General features: G+C 40.1%; 1 protein-coding gene across 6 annotated transcripts in view; it reads right to left on the reverse strand.

Annotated features, from left to right (window-relative positions):
- Positions 1 to 20,052, reverse strand: part of ARHGEF7 (Rho guanine nucleotide exchange factor 7) — a 123,275-nt gene that overhangs the window by 62,205 nt on the left and 41,018 nt on the right. For 4 of the 6 annotated variants that reach the window (XM_065677911.1, XM_065677904.1, XM_065677910.1 and 1 more), the window contains exons 3-5: positions 12,181 to 12,265; positions 7,798 to 7,928; positions 4,913 to 5,114 (exon numbers count right to left, since the gene is read on the reverse strand). In XM_065677911.1, the coding sequence (XP_065533983.1) occupies positions 4,913 to 5,114; positions 7,798 to 7,928; positions 12,181 to 12,265 (418 nt within the window). Of the gene's footprint in view, positions 1 to 4,912; positions 5,115 to 7,797; positions 7,929 to 11,654; positions 11,711 to 12,180; positions 12,266 to 14,457; positions 14,536 to 20,052 lie in introns of those variants that run through there. The other 2 variants (XM_065677906.1, XM_065677907.1) reach the window with 2 other exon arrangements.

The following is a 20,052-nucleotide window of genomic DNA, read 5'->3' on the forward strand; positions in this document are numbered from 1 at the left end:
TGCTTATCCCTATTTCCCCCCCAGTCACACTGTGAATCCATTACATTAACAGTGAAAACACAACAAAAATATGCACAGCATCTGATCAAATCTAGTACTTGAGGAGATGCTTGCTTCCTTTAGAAGAGACCATATTCAGCTGATGACTGAAACGAAGAGATAAGTTACCTTTTACTATCAATTTCTTTCCTGATCAAAGTATTACATTCAACTGCACTTTGAAGTGTCCAGTGATAAACCAGATAGAATTCTGTTAACAGATTATCTATGGGTGGAGAAACTGAGGTTGGCACAGGTTTCTTAACATTATTCTTCCAGCAAATAACTACTCTTAGTAGAGCCAAAACAACTTAAGAGCAGCTGCTTCTGTAACTTTTCCCTAAGTAGCACATAAGATACCATGAACCCTAGAATGAAGCAATTTTATCCTTTATACACATCTACCTAAGTGACTGTAAAAAGCCAGTTTACCCAATCTTCCCAATGTTTTCTTTGGTTCTATTTTCATTTACACGGAAATATTTCTTTTACTTGCCTTCAAATTACTTGGCACTCGCAATCTCTCCTACTTCTCTTCTGTCATGTGTCCTGTTTATGTCATATTTCTTTTCATGAAACGGTCTGTCATGCTATTCCACAAAGCACTCCTTCAGGATGTATTAGAGCATTTCAACCCTACTACTGCAAGAACATTGTGTGTTTCTGCAATTCCTAGGCTATGTTGTGTAATCTAGATGCAAAGATCCAATTTACCCAAAGAAGTTGTGAATGCTCCATCCCTGGCAGTGTTCAAGGCCAGGTTGGTTGGAGTCTTGGGTGACACGATTTAGCCTGAGGCGTCCCTGTCCATGGCAGGGGGGTTGGAATTTGGTGATTTTAAGGTCCTTTCCAACCCTAACTATTCGATGTTTTTATGATTTGGGTTATTTCACCTTACAGTACGAATGAAAGGCATACCAGCTGGGGCACCAAAAGCTATGCAGCTGCTATGAGTAAACTGCTACAAGCAAGCTCTGTTGCTCTAGACCTATCAGTTCAAGTCCAGCGCAAGGAGGGCAGACCTAAATTTGTTCCCAGTTCTCCAGCTGGCTCAGGCATCACCGCAACATGCTCCACTCTGCAATGCAGATGCTATCAATGCTTCTTCCCTGGTAGGATCCACTGGTCCCAATATTTATTTATGCTGATAGATTAACACTTGACAAGAGAACAAAATACCCTTTCAAGTGTACATAGCTGGGGAGAAGAAAACCAGCATTCCTGGTAGGTTTTCTGTTTTTTCCCTTTTCTCTCCTTCCCCCTCCCTCCCCCCCAAGCTAAAAGTGTTTGTTTTGGGTTGTTTGGTTTTTTTAACATCCACCCAGAAGAACCACTAACACTGTAATTTGCACTGGGCCTGATACTAATATACTGTCAAGAAAGCATAACAGAAGAAAGACTAGAATGACACATTAGTTTCTGTGAAGAATGAGAATAAATTTTGTGACATACCGAATGTGACTTTTCAAAGTCACAGTCCCTTCTGCGTAATCTCATGCCATTAAAATGGATTACACTTTGATAAGCGATCATGTGATTTTTTAAAATCTGATTAACATCTGACAGATGCTAAGCAAGAGCATCCCATTTGGGGTAACCACTATTCCTTTCATCACCAGGGAACCCTCAGAACTAAGCCTCCAAATCTCTCTACTGCGAAAGGCAGAAGCAGCAGTTTAAGAGACAAGACTTCACCTACACCTTCACCCTTTCCTGATCTGCTTTATATAAGGAAAAACAAACTACTCAGTAAGGCCACACTGTCAAATCTCTAACAAGTTTACACAGTATCATTTTTTAAGCCTCTGTCATGTGTAACACTATGGCAGGATGGAAATAAAAGTCTTCTCATTTCAAAGTACTTCCTGTCTAGTGATCAAAGAACATTAAAAAAAAGAAGGCAAGATGTTACAGGGTTTAAAAAGGGAAATGAAAACATGCGCACAGGCAGAGGGGAAGAGAGAAATACCCATCTGCTTGATACTTCGAGTGTGGGCACATACCTGAAAAGAAACTACTACATTTTTTTTATTCTTCTAAGTTCAGTAACTGTACCACAATTTAAACCAAATCTTCCTTTTCCCCTTGGATTGGGAAGTGGAATCATAGAATCATAGAATAGTTAGGGTTGGAAAGGACCTTAAGATCATCAAGTTCCACCCCCCTGCCATGGGCAAGGACACCTCACACTAAACCATCCCACCCAAGGCTTTGTCCAACCTGGCCTTGAACACTGCCAGGGATGAAGCATTCACAGCCTCCCTGGGCAACCCATTCCAGTGCCTCACCACCCTAACAGTAAAGAACTTCTTCCTTATATCTAATCTAAACTTCCCCTGTTTAAGTTTTAACCCGTTACCCCTTGTCCTGTCACTACTGTCCCTAATGAATAGTCCATCCCCAAGTAGGAGAGGAAAGAATAAGCACATGTTCAAAGGCAAATTAAAAACTATTTTCCATTAGAGCTTAATTTATTTCCCAAAAATGCAGTCATGGGCCACCCTAAGAAAACTAAATGCTGTGCTTTGCACAATAGTCTCGTACCTGTCCTACAACCATTCCTAGCTTGCCTCATGCATGTATCAGCATTCTGTGCTAACACTAATCATTCTGCCCCAGCTAAGCAAATGAGTTACGCAGGCACAGCTCTGTGATGTTTCAGCTACTCTGATTTAGATACATTATCATGTAACATGCTCTGCTTGTGCAATATAAGTAATATAGTTTACTTTTCTTCTAAAATCTTTAAGAAAGCAATGTGGGTAAAGGTGGTTCCTGCTAATAAGCAGCTCTTTCTTCCTTTCCTTCAACATCTCAGGGCAACAATACAAGCTAAGATTACAAATACACAGTTATCTGACATTAAAAGATTTTAATTGAAACAAAAATCCTTTCATTTAAATACCTAATGCCTATGAATTTTGTGAGGATTAAAACAAGAACATGCATGCAGAAAGAATTTCTTTCCTTTCTTCTGCTACACACTTTGCTAAAGTCAGGTTACAACAGACTAAAAAAGATTTATTTAATCAAATGCACCATTTCCCAAGAGTTCTCCAAATAACTCATCATCAAAAATTATAACAAACAGTGTTGCCTGTACAGAATTTGTAACTAGTTGCAGAATTTCAGCCACATTTGGGAGAAGAAAGGTGAAGTCATACCATCAGTAAACAAACACTGACAGGAAGATTCTCTGAGGGCTGGAGCACCTCTCTTACGAAGACAGGCTGAGAATTGGGGTTGTTCAGCCTGGAGAGCGCACGGAAGCCCCTAGAGTAGCCTTCCAGCACCTAAAGGGACCCTTGGTACTAACCTCAGTCCCACAGCTTGCTGACTTTCCTGTTTAGGAGAGGTACTTAATTTGGGTGAAGTATTATTAAAAAAAAACAAGAACAACTTCCATTTCAGTTGGTGGGAACCACTTCTTGTCCCATTTTCACTGTTAAAAGCTACTTCCATTCCAGAGCTGACCCAGGTTCCAGACTCAGGAGTCAGAAGAGATCCAAGTGATGAATTCCAAGCAAGACTCTGCAGTAACATTTTACATAAGTAACGATGGAACAAGAAAGTTATCATGGCTGAAAGAGATTGCTATAACACCACAGACAAGACAAAAAAAAAAAAAAAAAAAAAAAAAAAAGGCTTCAGGAACTGGTTTTTAGGGTAAGCCACATTTAGGAGACCTCTGAAGATCATTAAAGCTAGGTCTTATACAATGACTAAGCCTAAGAGGAACTAGTTGAAAATGACAATGAAGTTACAGATCTAAGACTAGCATTCTGCAAAATTAGTCTGTAGATAGCAAGTCAAGGAAAAAAGTAAGAAGATGCAACTGCAGAAGAGTAAGGGGAAAAAAAATAAAATATATATATATACAATGGAGTTTTACCATCAAAATATAACTTTTTAATCACACATCTGTATAGCTGCCTAAAACAAAAAGAGGTCATGCCAATGATTTTAGCATGGCCCAGAAGATGAGTGTTTTCATTGGAGCTGTGACAAGGATAAGAGTGGTAAAGCCTTTCAGAGTCCCTGGGTACTTTTACCCTATAAGGTTTATTCCTAATCTCCAAAAGGAAGACAAGACGGGAAAGACACACAAAGCAGGGGCAGAAGGGAATATGTCACCCATGCCACAGTCATAGTGGATTAGGAAGCAATGTTAGCTCCGATATTCAGCCACAAAGCTAACATTTACAGAAGGCACTGTAAAGTGCCCAGAGTTCAAAATAAAACTCCAGTGAAAGAGTAGAGCCTGTATAAAGAAAAGTTGAAGACACACAAACAAAGTAAAATAAAAACCACAAATACATTATCTTCCAAAAACTTTCTCAGCTTCTAGTAGTTTTTGATAGAACTGAGAATTTGTCCTGCGGTGGTTTACTTCTAAGTAATGGGTCATGTTGAGAGATATTTTTGTGTAAGTTTCTTTTTTTTTTTGGGGGGGAGGGGTGGTGGGGGTGGGGGAAAAGATGGGGGGAGGGGTGCTGGTTTAGGCTCTGTTGCTTTTATAGACGTTTGCACGACATCTTTCACTATTTAAGTGAAAGAGCCAAAATCCAGCATTCTGGGAATTCAGATCAAGGAAGTCAGAGCAGCCCAACTGTGACAGAGACAGACAAGCTAACAGAATGGGAGAGTTTTCTGCACGTGCATTGTTAATTCAGAACTCCTAGAGCACTCATGTAGCAAACTGAGGTGGGGGAGTATGAGTTCCTGAGTATTAATGGTTGCTGTGAATGAATAATACAGTACATACAGTCAAACTTAAACAAAAAGCATTTGAATTTTTAACGAATCAACCAACTATTAACGTCTACCCAAAGCAAGAATTCGTGCAGCAAATAAGTGCTCCTTCAGAACTCACCGTTCGATTTTATTTCTCGTACGTAGTTACTTGGAAACCAGCCTGTTTTGCCATTTAGAGTTCCTTCCCACCAGCCTCCTTCTTCCACTCTTGTAACGTGAATAATATCGCCTTTTGAAAAAGAAAGTTCATCTTCATTTGTCTGTTGAAAATTAAATTTTGCTCTCACCACCAACTGATGGTTGCCGTTATCTGTCATGTCCTAGTGAGAATACAGAGAACAAGATCACATTAGAGATTTAAAGAATTATTCCATGAACAAATCCGAAGTATCCATAAAATGGAAACAGCCTCTAATCCACACAAAACACTCCCCACACATTTTTACTCTAAGTATTGTAAGGAACTGCCAGTGTAAGGATTTGCCATTTCCAGTATTTCTCTCATTTTTAATATATGGATTTGTATCAGTCCCAAGAATATATTGTCTTAATACAGCCCCTTCAAGTAAGAAGTTGGTAACAAAACTAAAATGAAAATAATTCTCATTCTCCCAAGAAATCAAATTTTATTTTCTATACATAGTATAAATGGAAACTGCCTTTGGCAACTACAAAGAAACAACAGGTTTACATTTTTACATTAGAGAGTTTTTTTCCTAAAACTTTCTGGGCTTGGAGGGCAGAAATTACTTAAGTTTAATTTGATTCTGGATATAAATAAAGAGTTTGCAGCTTAAAATTTCTCTTCCCCCCACCACCACCACCCTGTAACTGAACAGGTTGAAAGGTTCCACACCTGAAAACGTGCAATTCTCCATGGGCTACCAATGGAGAAGGACAGCCTTCTGTCCTAGAAAAACAGGCAATTTACTTTGAATAAGTACTCACAAATCATTTGTTTCAAGCTTAGCAAAGCTGTAAGCCTGCAGCACATCAGACTTGCAGCTGTCCACATATATATACAAACGTATATATATATAATCATAGAATAGTTAGCGTTGGAAAGGACCTCAAGATCATCTAGTCCCAACCCCCCTGCCATGGGCAGGGACACCTCACACTAAACCATCCCACACAAGGCTTCGTCCAACCTGGCCTTGAACACCGCCAGGAATGGAGCATTCACAACCTCCCTGGGCAACCCATTCCAGTGTCTCACCACCCTAACAGGAAAGAATTTCCTCCTTATATCCAATCTAAACTTCCCCTGTTTAAGTTTTAACCCATTACCCCTTGTCCTGTCACTGCAGTCCCTAATGAAGAGTCCCTCCCCAGCATCCCTATAGGCCCCCTTCAGATACTGGAAGGCTGCTATGAGGTCTCCACGCAGCCTTCTCTTCTCCAGGCTCAACAGCCCCAGCTTTCTCAGCCTGTCTTCATACACCCGTCCCCTATTACAGATGTGAAGGCAGATTATCGCTCTGTCACAACACCCAGATATTAGAACAGCTACTTCTAAGAAGTCTTTCAAATAACTGATGTTTAAATTCTACACTTTTTTCTTGGATGTCAATTTTGAGTATCTGCGTCATTCAAACATTTCATGAGAGTCGGGGCAAACTTTTAAGCCAAAAAGCTAAATAGCTGGACATCTTCAAATAATCCAAATACAATCCACTGCACTGGAACTGGGAGGACAGCATTACAAATCATGTCTGTCTCCATCATAGGTAAGGATTGATACTTCTGTAACTAAAAAAAATCCTAAGTGAGAAAATGACTGTGTAAAAAAATCTGCTACTATCCAAGCAGAAGAATTTCACCTACATGTTGTCTAGATAGCTGAGATGATTAAAAGATGTACTGCATATCATCACTGGGATCTTCTAACATGTCAGCTTAATTCATACCTACAGCACATCATTGTATCACAACTCAATTTAACAGACAGACTTTCAATAGCTGAGAAGCTTTAGGAGAATGAGGGCAAAAACAACTTTGAAAACATGCAGAAAGCTCAGCACATTTGGCAAGCACTGTTCCAAACTATCTGATTATCTACTGCAGCAAAACCAAACTAAGAATTTATGGAGTTTTTCCACTAGCTCTCTTGCCCTCTTTCCTGCGCTTCCCTACCCCTATGCAACACTCTAAAGAGCTGCTCGTATCACCAAGGTTACAAAAATACTTCAGAACTCTGATTATTTCAGTGATCCAGCTAACAGCTAGTCCCACAAACAGCTGCATCACCAAAACTGAGTGGGTTGTGAACAGTAGAGTGGGAACTGGAATTAGTGGCCTACAGCAAGAACTTGCATGGGCTCTACTACCAGATAAAACACATCAAACCACACCTAAGAAAGCTTATGCAGACAACTGTGTTTCAAGTTTCACACAGCAATCATCACATAGCTCAAAACAGCCTCCTTCAAGCAAGGAAAAAAGCAGTTTATATTAGGAATTCTGAACCCTCCTTGCAAACCTTTTAGTCAGCAAAAGAACCCTACAGTTTCAATACAGTTCTCCATCCTGATTTCAGCTGTACTTAAAACAGCTGCCTATACCACTCGGTACCTGAAGGCTAGTTGAAGGATTCACCTTGAAACATAACAGAAAACAGGAATAACTACCTATACTGCAACATTAAAACTAGCACTTTTGCTGAGGCTTGACTGTCCTTCAATCATTGTCCCTAAACTCATAGACATGAAGAAAATGAGATTATTGCATTTGGAAAAGCAAGTCCTTATACTGAAAAGAAATAAATCCAGGGAGATACTGTGTATGCAGAGAACAGAGTGGTAAGTGAGAAAAAGAGTAATAGAAGTTCACAGCTGCACAGATTTTGGAACATCATAAGAAAAGGTACAAGAATAGAATGTCACAGGCTTGAAACAGAGGTGAGAGGAAACAAGTTACTCTGCTCCACTACAGTTTACTTAGAAATCCCATAAAAAAAATAAATAAAGCCACACCACAGCATATTTCACTTCTACAACTTACCAAACTCCGATACTGTCCCTGGAAGAGTTTTGAAGTTCTACTGTGTAAAGACTGGGATCCAAGAGAATCAAAAGATTTTATCCGATGAGATGAGGGACGTGCACACACAGAGTCACTGCCTAGCCCTATGTCTGCAACAGAAAAAAAAAAAATAAGTAGGTATTAGAATCTGAGAAATGTGCATGTAACTTCAGCTTACCTCCAAAATTCACGTGCTTAGAGCAGATACAATATATCTGTAGTTTCTCAGAATTTCAAGATTTAAAATAAAATAACAAGTAATCCAAAATCCTGAGACACTGGTTTCTTCCCCACACAGACAGGGAAACCATTTGAGCTGTTTAGAAAAGGAGGGTTAGGGTTGTATTTCTCCATTCCTACTCACTACCAGCCTATTTAAAGGTAATTAACCAGCATCACTTTAGCTAATGGCCAAGAATTCTGAATGCATAAAACTTGCTTGAAGTAAAGCCAGCCACATCTGTTTCTTTGCTTTCCCACCCCCCCCCCCCCCCTTCTCAATTAAAACATTCCTTCCACTGTCTTTTTTCCTATGCTCCTTTGTCTCATCCCTTTTTTGCCAACTAAGCTATTTCTTCTTTGGAGGAAGGGGGAGGGATAGAAGGGGTAGAAAAAAGAAAGCTGCTTTCTCAAAAAAACATCACCCTCCCGAAACCTCTCCCCTCTTTCATCTCTCTCTACTCTGAGAAGCACCCCCATTTGAGGTGCTCTTCTGAAGCGCGGTGTTAACTGCTGTCAGGGCACTACAGGGGTCCCTGTGGGCTGGGAGGCACCAAGGCTGCAGCAGGGCTCAACCCACTGTGCCAGCCAGGAGCAGGACAGCTGGGCACCGGAGCAGTGCCAGCCCTGGACATCAGGCACGTATCTTGGGACAGGATGTCGCCCCACTCATAGATGGGGTGGGCATTAGCAGGCCACAGCCAGACACAGGACAGGGCTGAAAGTGGCTCTTAAGGCCAGTGCTGGCCTCCCACAGCACTGCTGGGAGCCTCTCCACGGAACTATGTTGGGACCAGCTCTCCCAGTCCTCACAGCCAAACCCCCAGGAGGGGGACGCTCCCAGAGTCCTTGCACAGGCGACATATCAGACAAGCATTGCTCCTTTGCATGAGTATGGCAAGCAATTCCTTTTTCTCAAGTTTTCCCACATACAAGTAAATCGTTCAGTGAGCACCTGGGCTTCAAGGAGCCCTGAAAACAGTGCAGCATTTTCCATCTCAAACCTCAATTACACAAGCTCTCGTGGGTTTTATGCCTCTTACTTTTTCCTAGTAGCTGCTTTGCTTCCAGCACCTGACCACTATATCAGAGGTACAAGTCACCTATTAGTTACTTTCAGACTAAAGCAGACCATGATTAGGCAAATCCAAGTTTTTTCTGGTCTGAGGTAAATGGCACATACAGGCTCAGTTCCATGAGGAAACTGAGGAACAAAGCATATCTGATGTTCCATGTCAAGGGACAACTGAAGGGACAACTCAATCTTAACTTCATTTCTTGACTTCAGCATGGCATTCAACACCAGCTGAGATGAAGGAGGAGGAAAAGAGTTTGAGATTGACTACAAGCACAGAAGTGTTGACAAAGGATCCTTCAAGTCCACAGTAACTGAGCAGAAAACACCTTCCTCTGGTCCACCTCTTTAAATGAGTCTTTGTTATCCTTCAAAAAAAAGCATGTAAATATATGTTCACTAGTCATATAGTGCAATATTAAAACTATCAAGTTGCATATTTTGTGTGGATAGAATCATAGAATACAAAGTTGGAAGAAATCTCAAGGATCATCTGGTCTAACCTTTCTTGACAAAGCCTGACATGGACTAGATGTCCCAGCACCCAGCATCATGACACACTGGTCATAAAACACCTCACGCTTTGTGAACCTGCTTTCGCAAAGGCACTTAAAGGCAACTATATTAACATAAAACCTGGCAATTATAGTCCTCTACAGAAAGGACATATCTGTGTTTTCAAAGATGGCTGGGAGAGAAATGAGATTAGATCATGGCCTTCACTTGTAAATCATAAATTTATGGCTAACATTAACACTACCAAAAACTTTAAGGTGGCCATAACCATCATCAATTAATAGAACTTAAGGATTAGAAGTAACCTGAAACATCTCCATGTCCAGTTTGCCATGTTTCCTGACTGCAGCCAAGCAGAACAGACGCACCACCAAATCCAGCATCATACTTTGACACAGATTACTTAGGCAACCAGGATCAGGTTGACCCATGGCAGTGCATTCCAGCCCCTGGGCAACCCTAAAACACACCACTTAGGATTCGTTTAAGTGCAGTCTGATTTCCCAAATTTTCTACTTCACAACAGCAGAGCTAAAAAACACCAACACAAGAGCACCTTTTGAGGCCTGAATTAGAAATTGCATGTATGTGTTTCAGATGAAAAGAAGGAAAACTATCACAAACCACATGCAAATTTCAAGTATTTTTACCAATAACATCTGAATACTTCCGAACCAGTTTGATTTTTTGTAAGATTTAAAAGGCTTGCAGATCCCATGTATCCATTAAAGTTTCCATTAAAATACTAAATAAAGCATGTTCAATGAATTTCTCAATGGGATTATTGTGAGAAAAACTTCAACTCATGAATCTTGAATGGCAATAGGATGTGCACATTTCACAAACATTAATTTGGTGATTTTCTCGGAATCTTCACTGTTCCATCCATCCAAAGATTTCCAGGGTTTGTAACACCACTTCTTCTCTATTGCGATCTCAATCTCCCTGTACCAGTTCTCTTTCTACAAATAGTGACTGAAAACTTGACCCTACCCCTCTGAAGTTAAGGATTTGATGGAGTGTGTATCCATAGCAGCCTTTTATCAGTCTTTGTGCTCATTACTCACACTCCTTCCATTGCAGAAAGGCCCATCTTAGAAGAACCTGTGTCCACTTGAAATTCTTGAGAATCCAGATGGGGATCTGAAAGTCATCTTCCAATACTAGAGTAGGGAGATATGAGTCTAAAATGCCTTCTACACAGTCACCCAATTAAAGAAAACTGTTTGGAAGAACAAACAGCTCTTGGTCAGGGAGATTTATGCAGTGCTGCTTCCTCTTAGGAATGAGGTAACACCACAGCTTGCATGTGGTTTTGATTTTGGTTACCATACCACCATCACCCCCCAATGAAAGGGATTAGCCTGGGTTCTTTCTAAGCCAGATGCAATTGCAGCTTTTTGATGTGGGTATTTATCTATTGATGTCTGGACCAAACAGCCGCACTTTTTCTCCCCTTTTAAGACAGCTACGGTCAGTGTACAGCAGCTTTAAAGATGTGCTGAAATGGTCTGCATTTGCACTTGCAGTTAAGATGAAAGGCAGCATCTACAACTGCTGTAAATGGCTCCAAAGAAGTTAATGGTATTGCTCCATACCCACTCATTAGAACTAAGAATCTGATTGTAAAACTCACTCCTGAGAGTGTTCTCATGCAGGGAGGGGAAGGGAAGTCACCAAAACAAAAAACCTCTGTTGCAATGAATCAGAGGAGTAACTAACAAGGGTACTCATCATAATACTACTAAACAACAAAACACCAATCCACACCACTGACTTTCATCAGCTTCCTTTTCTTCCTCACATAAAAATTGACAACTATGGTCCATTTTTTAATTATCTCTCTCCCCAGACTGTAATCTGATGACCACTACTGAAACTTGCTGCTGACAGTGTAAAGCCCTACCATAGAGCAGCAAGAAGCCTAAAAAGGGTCACCGATGTTAACATTTCTTGATTGCCCATGAGTCCAGACAGCATGATTTAGCACAGCTTCACCCCACAATGAAGTATGGGCGGTTCTCACCTGTGTGTTAGTTCTACAGCTCCCTCCTTCACACCAAAGAGCTTGAGGTGGGTGCTCATGACTTCTATCTGCTATCTAAATGAAATATGCATGGCTTAAGAAATCAAAGATGTTGGCTATCCTTTTTACTTTCAAGAAAGGTTTGTACCAGCAAAAGACGAGTGGAGAGAATAACAAAACCTTGATGAGATTGCTCAAATACGGGAAGACAGAGGAGCAAAAGTTAACTTCAGTATTTCAAACTGGGGGAAAACATAAAAAACAAACAAGAAAAACAAGCCCTTTCACTAAGAATTCTTGCCAGCTAAAAAGGTCAGCCTTAGCTCCACTGCAAAGCTTCCTTTTGCAGAAGAAGAGACTAGAGAACTCAGAGGGGCCACTGTCAAAGTCTTAACAAGATGAACAAAACATCTTTAAAAAATGCTGCACTTGTTCCTTTTATCATGCACGTATAAACAGGTATAAATACACACTGATGTGAGTTAAAGGTAATTGTGAGCACCAAGGCAGAGCAGAGTCTACTTACCCGCAGTCACCTTATTTAAAGCCACAAGAGAGCTGAGAACTTTACTGAAATTTTGTCCCTGATACAGGTCATTTGCATCAAAAGTCTGAAAACAAAAGAAAATGCAATAAGTTATAAAAACAAGCCTTTAAACTAAGCATTTCTATGGTATCATGCAAACCATGACTGTAGAAGTTACCAATCAAGATATCACCTTTTCAGTGGCTCTTATGGACCAGTAAAACAATGTGGTCTTCCCATCCTTTAAAAAACAAACACCCTTCTCCCCTTTTTTAAATAGAGGATATAGAAACAGCTGCCTTTGACAAAACCTGAAGAACATATTCACTAAAACTATCAAGTATTATTTAAATTATAGGAAAGTTGAATACAATGTAATTAGCAGAAGAGAGAAGCTTTCCTCAGACATTTTGGCCAGAAGTGTTACTGGGTACCATTACTGTTGGCATACTTTTCATTTTCTGTAGCAGCTCACAGGCACAGTACCTGATTACGCAGAACGTACTTTAAAAATTACTACAAATACTTTAAAAAAGTACTACACAATGTACCTACTGTCTCTTTCTTCTAACAGACACAGAGGAAGGCTGCACAGTCAAAAATTAATGAATTTTACAGAGAGTAAAGTTGCTGGATAGGTCAGATGGAGAATAAGGTTTGGGAAAGGGAGATATGAAACACGAGGGTTATTTTATTTTTCTTTTTTAACTGTGGGAAAGAGATCCAAACCTTAAACTATCTTATAGAAAACACTCCAGTAACTTTCAAGCACTGGGTGATGACATTACACATCTGGATTTTGGGGGGGGGGGGGGGGGAGATATTTTTAAAAAGAAGAAAGAGAGACACCCATAATATTTGCCTGAGGTAATGGAAACACTCATCCAAAGTCTCATGAAAACAGCTCTCACAACAGACTTTGCACAGGTTTAAAGGAGTCTCAGTATTCCCTTGTGCAAGACTAGAAAGAGGACAATAAAAGATAGCTGTTACAGTTGTTCCAATTGATACAAGAAACAGAACAAGCTTCAGTTTTCCTCAGTGTAGTAGTTTTTATCTAAAAAGTCAACAAAAACTGGTTTGGTTTCATGATAACAGACCCATCCCACAGGCACTAGCAGGAAGTCTGTACCCCAGAAAGCAGTCTCCATAGGCAGGAAAGGAAAAAACAAAACATATTCCCAGGGGAGAATAAAGAAAGGGACAAAGGAAGGCTAGCTTAACTTAAGCGAGAATTTTAATGAAAGCTGATTACTTTAGTAATCAGAAAAGGGGCTGCCAGACCAGTTATGGCTGGTTAAGTGATATACTGGCAAAGGCAGAGCAGATTTAGGAAGCATTTAATGACAGTGGTGTTCAGTAAGACAAAGAAATCTCCGCAGCTATTCACAGTATTTGAGATACTTGAATATGTTAACATGCACACTTGTTTCCCCCTCAGAGTGAGGATCATCTCTGGTCCCAACAAGCAGCAGTTCTACCTCAGCTGTACATGCACGTGCTGACATTCCTCAAGCTCAGGTAGTGTGTATACAGCTCAGAAGAGCAATGCCACAAAACAGACACAAAATCAAGTAGAGGAGAACACTAAAACACTTCAAGCAGTTACCACACACATAAATAACTATTTCATCATGTTTTCTCTGGGATACAGATAATTCAAAGACATCCCTTATTTATTTGAAGCTGTAAGGAATAAGGAGAGGGACTAGGGAATTGCCTAGTTGTGAAATTCCCTGAAACACAGGGAAGTATTTAAATATTATGTATGCAAAAAAGACATTAAGCAAAAAAAAAAAATACAATAATTTCACAGAAAAAAAAGCTGTGTTAAGTTTTATTAATAACATAATTTCTACTTAGATATAAAAAAGGATACCAATAAGGTGACAGCAGAACACACAAAACCTGGCTTAAACACAAAACCAGACTAGCTTAACCACTGCTCAAAACGCGGAAAATATTTAAGCTGTAACGGAATAAGAAAGCATCAGAAGTGTAACATTTTCGTTGTTAGCTACATGCTTATTGTGGTAAGTTTTAAACAAGCAAACTACAAGTATGAACAGAATCATGAAACGACAGATGTAATCCTAAATAAATTAAATACATGAAAGGCACTTATGTTGACACCAGAACAGTATCAGAAAGGTACTACAGGGGGGGAGAGAGAACTATTAAAAAAAACAAATGTTTCAGGAAAAAAAGGTTATAAAACTATAGCTTAAATTTACAAAAACATATATATATATAATCCTAACTTCATTTCAAGCTCACCTTCATTGTGGATTGTGACAGAGCCAGGAGCTCTCCAAAGTCAGGCTAACTGGAGAACAACAGGATGCGAGGAAGTCTCGTTTCCTGCTATGCTGAGACTATAAGGGACACCAACGAGGATTTGATTGGAGCATCCCAACATGTATAGTGCCATAAAAAAGTCTGTATCCAGGACTCACATCCAGTCTGCCGCTTCACAGGAAACAACACAATGGAAGGATACGAGAAACATTCGCTTCCTTGCAATTTTACGTAAAGCAACTCTGACAGGAAGCCATCCTCAACACTCTCATGGCCATTATGTTCACTAGTAGCGTTTGATAACAGGAAGGGGGACATGACACCCTCCAGAGAGGTTTTCTCCTAACATAACAGATGTTTAAGAATAAACTAACCTAGAGATAAAAAGTGAGGAAAAAAGCTTAGCTGCTCTGAAGTCTTGAGGCAAAAAAAACCCCAAACAAAAAAACAACAGAACCCCCACAAACCTACACAACAAAAAACCCCACCAAACACCCACATCCTTCTTCTTAGTGGAGGCTTGTTCATTTCACAATGTATTTGAAAACTCTGACACAAGTAAAAGCATCAAGATGCTTTAAAAGGAGCTTCCATGGGACTGACAAAGAAAACAGTCTGCTCCAGGTTTTCAAGAGGAGTCCAACTTACATGTAGTCTATGATCTTCATTCCATTTTTCATGGACAGATCAGCTGTGAGAACCGACTCTTTAAAACATCATATTTTGAGTGAGAAAGAGTCATTCAGTAACTTCCCTATTCAGTGCCACTGGATGACAAATGTCTCCCTCATACAACACCCCCAATTCTGCCACTGCAAGAATCAAAGCTGAATTTTGAGATCCAAGTATCAAGCAGAGTTATTTTTACCTTGCAAACTATTACCAGATAGCAAGGTCTGAATGCTAAATCTTCTGGAATACTGGCATAACCCACCTCTCAAATCATGTCAGAAACACAATGTGAATTCAAACTTGCACATGCTTACAGCTCTTAAAATCTAAAAATGCGAACACTTAGATATTACCTTGGAAATATTGAGATTTGTGTTAAGCATTAAGTGAGAGACATCTATAGATATAAAACAAGACTTTATGGAAAAATATTTCCAAGTATGCCCTTGCTTTCCAAGCAAACATTTTTAACTCTGCAGAGATTCTAGCTGTGATAAGCTTATTCTCCTGTTCTCCAATCCTCATCTTCCACCAAGAGACTCAGACAGAACATTAATCAGGATGCAAGTACAAAACCATCATAAATCACATCAGATAAGGACCCAAGCACGCCAAATCTTTTGAACAAACTATTTAAATAACAGGCTTTTGTTTTTATGAATTCCATAGAATTGACCACATGCAGATATGCCTTATATAAGCATTAACATGAAGCACGCCTATTAAATACAAACAGGGACCATATTAGGAACCTTACACTGGAAGCACTTTGCTATTTATAAATAGCTGGGAATCAATGAAATTCAAGCTAAGCAGGCTCATCCACATATGCCTCTCAGTACTCACCTGTTTTACCAGGTTTTAATGTCCTTCTCACATTGTTCTGTTCTCTCCTGGACCCCAACATTTAACGCATCAAGTATCTGCACTGGTTTTGGCTGACATAAAGTTAATTTTTCTTTATAGCTGCTAGTATGGCATATGTTTTGGATCCGTGCTGAAAACAGTGTTGGTAACAGAGGGATGTTTCAGTTACTGCTGAGAAGTGCTTACCCAGTCAAGGCTTTTTCGGCCTCTCACCCCACCAGAAACAGGCTGGGGGTGCACAAGATGCTGGGAGGGGACATAGCCAGGACAGCTGACCACAACTAACCAGAGGGATATCCCAGCCACATGGCATCATGCCAGCATATACAGCTGGGGGAAGAGTGAGAAAGGAGGGAGCATTTAGAGTGATGGCATTTGTCTTCCCAATTCATGGTCACATGTGATGAAGCCCTGCTATCCTGGAGATGGCTGAACCTGCCTGCCAGTGGGGAGTGGTGAATGAATTCCTTGTTTTGCTTTGCTTGTGTGCATGGCTTTTGCTTTTCCTATTAAACTGTATCTTTCTCACTTTTATTCTTCTGATTCTCTCCCTATTCCACCAGGGGGGAGTGAGAAGTGGCCATGTGGGGCTGAGCTGTCAGCTAGGGTAAAGCATGACAATATCCCAGGCAGATGTTGTATTCTAGAAGCAGACCAGACCAAACTACCTAATAACAAGGGGTGTTGTGTGATCTGCAACATTATGCATATACTCTAAGAGCATGAAACGCCTTTCAATCACAGGACAGTGACTGCCAAAGCCTGCTGATTGCCCATCCTGACCAGCAGGTTCTGGTTTCCCTTTCCACACCCCTCACCAATTCCAAATATACCAGCCTGACTTTCCATAACTATGCCTGCATGTTTCTGCCCCTAGGATTTCAGTTGGCTGCAAACTTTATTGCTAACAAATTACTGACCTCTTCCAGGTCGTTAATGAAATGTTAACTAACACAGTATCAATGGCAGCAAATCCCCTATAGCAAGGTGTATGCTGGATGGCCATTCCACATTTGTAATTGTATTTAAGCCTATTAATAAGCCTGTTTTTAATTTCATTTCACATGAGCCATATTGACTTTTCCATCGCTGACATCTCTTAAATACCAAATGAAGCACATTAGAGAGCCATTTCATGCACGCATTGGTGGTTCAACTATTAAAGCCTCTCATTTTAAAATAAAACTGACCTCCACATGCATCTGTTTAAACTCCATCACATTTAAAATGGCCATGATAATAATCATCCACTGAGGGTTAGTGGTTTAGACTTCTGTTCAAAGTGTCGTTTATGTTCTAATAGCCATAAGGAAATAAAACTAACATAACAATGCTCTTCACTTAAAGCCCTGCAAAAACCAGTACCTACTGAGATTGGAAAAACATTAACTAAAGAATTGGTGAAACAAAATTAGAAGACAAGGTTGAGAATGTAACTGGGGAGCAGACTAAGGCATGCACAGCAAGCCTGCAGCAGCATTCTTTAGCCAAACAGTCAGTTTCAAGGCTTCAGGTATCCTTTATACTATTTCATGCCCCCCTTTCAGCCCATTAAGTCAGAAGCCAGTTATGGAGGGAGTACTTTTAAATTTTGCATAAGGCCAGGCCTACAACTGGAGACCGGAAAAAAAATAAATAAAAAATGGGGGTGGTTCAGGCAAGCTTACAGACATACCATTTTTCTTCATGTCTCCTACCTTGCATGTATCCTTAAACCACAGAGCATCAGGAAGACTCTAACAGTCATCTTAAGAAAAGTTCACTTAGTGCTTAAGAGTAAAACAGAAAGGCTTTGCTTAATAAGTATTTCCTTGCTAGACTACTGCCTTGAATATACACAGGTATGTTCCAGTACACATTCGCAGTAGATAGTAACATTTTAAGCATCTGTCTGACAAAAATAGATGACAGCTTTCTTTACAGCACTGCACCATAACTGCAGGCAGCTGAGGAGCTGACTTACGAGCAGCCCAGACATTTGTGCAGCACAGGTAGAGCTGCTGCTGCTAACCTCACCAGCCAGCCCAAAATAAGCGGTAAGCCATAGGCTGTGCGCATTAAACCAACAGGACACTTTCCAGCTCAGTTTGATGGCCTCAGGCCTCTAACACCAAAGATTATGAGAACATTGGCTCACTCACCCAGAGGAAATGAAAGGAAATGAGCAAGGTGACTTGGCAAAGCTCAGCGAGACCACGGACAACATGTCACTCCACCTGTTCCTAGTGAACAGTCTGAAACATTTTTGGCCATGGGAGCATGAATAACCAAGCCACAGGGAATAAAGCAACTCATGGTTAGAAATGGGTGAGCTTCTTAAGACACTAAGAATCTCCAACACCTCACTCCATTGTGCCACCACCTGCAGTGTATTTCTACCCCTGGAGCAGCTGGCAAGAGGAAGCCACAGTCTATCCATGGTCTGCCCTCCCACAATGACACCTAATCCACCCAAGCTGGAAAAAAACCCCATAGGTAAGCCTACATGCTAAGCACAAATTTCCTCATTTCATCTCACATTAGGTCAGCTCTGAGCAGTGCTGTGTCCCATTGAGCCATTATGCAGCAGCTGTTCCTGAGCAGTACATTATCATGTGAAAGCTGCAGCAGTAAAAAGGGAGATAAGAAAAGCAGGGAACTATGACAACTGAGAGAGGAAGGGAAGGCGGGGAGAAGAGATGATTACAAATGTTCTGGAAAGCTCTATGAAGCATACTGTTGCCCAAATGCTGTAATGCACAGCACAAGGGAGAGCTTAGGAAAAAAAAAAAATTGAGTTCTGTTTCAAAAATTAAGGATAAGTCAAGAGGAAAAGAAGTTTGAAAATAACTGAGAGAACAGACCTGCAGTGCAGGGTTTCTGTGTGATTTGCTAACAGTTCACAAGAGGAATTAAAACTCAGTGGTAAAGAATATATAAAAGGAGATTTGGAATTAATTTTACTGCTCCTATAACCTGTTCCTAGAAAGTAAAATCTTAATTGTTCTAAAAACACTACATCACCTACAAAGCTTTGATTCCTACAACTAGGAATACCTTTAAGACGCAGCATGTTATCTACAAAAGCAGCACAACCAGCACTAAAAACGTAAAAACTGAAGTTTGTCTCATCTGCATGCACATCTCTGCACATGCATGTTTCCAAATATACCTTTACTGTACAAATTCTAAGAGCACACACACACAAAGGAGGAATAAAGAAAAAAAAAAGCCTTGTTTCAGAGTCCCTGAAGATACATTAAAGCTTTCCAGCTCCAAGATCTCCTTTTTGCCCAAACAAACCAGCTGCATCAAAGCACTAATGATTCTAAAGAGCATTAATTTCAAATACTACATAACGTTTTACCGAGGCCACTGCTTCAAAGATCTGAACATTTCCAACACTAAATACGACCTATTTTTCACCAACCCCGGCAAAAATGGCATAAAATCTACACCAAGAAATAGTTTCTGAAGATGAACTGTACAATTTCAGAAGCTTTCAAAAATCTGGTTTTAGACTGTAACACAGCAAGTTAGTATCCTCAAATTAATTCTTTAGTAAGAAAGTCATAGAATTTGGTATTTTTAACCATAAACTTCTAGTAGTAGCAAACTAAAATGGAATTAAAAAAAAAAACCACGAAAAAGTAGCAAAGAAATAGAAAGGTTAGCACTGCCTACGTTTGTCTAAGCCTGTAAGAACACATAAGCCTGTTTCAAATTTTGACCTGCACAGCAAACCAAAAATTCCATCTATCACATCTTCATCCTGAATCACTTTCAAATTGCTTTGCAGGTTTTGAATCTTATAGATGATACCACACAGTGATAATCTCAGCTGGCACTGAGAGCGAGACATTCAGTGGTACACAGTATTAATACATGTTTGAGTACTAAAGCTTTAAGGAAGCTCACACTCCTAGATCTACAGGCAAAACCAAAAGGTGCTGCAATGAAATTACCAAAGATAACATTTGATTGAGACACTGAATTTGAGATGCCTTGGTACTTCCCATCACAACAGGTTACACCTACTTGCTTAGCTGAAACAAA

The sequence above is a fragment of the Lathamus discolor genome, chromosome 4, assembly GCF_037157495.1.
Source record: "Lathamus discolor isolate bLatDis1 chromosome 4, bLatDis1.hap1, whole genome shotgun sequence".
NCBI classification, from domain to species: domain Eukaryota; kingdom Metazoa; phylum Chordata; class Aves; order Psittaciformes; family Psittacidae; genus Lathamus; species Lathamus discolor.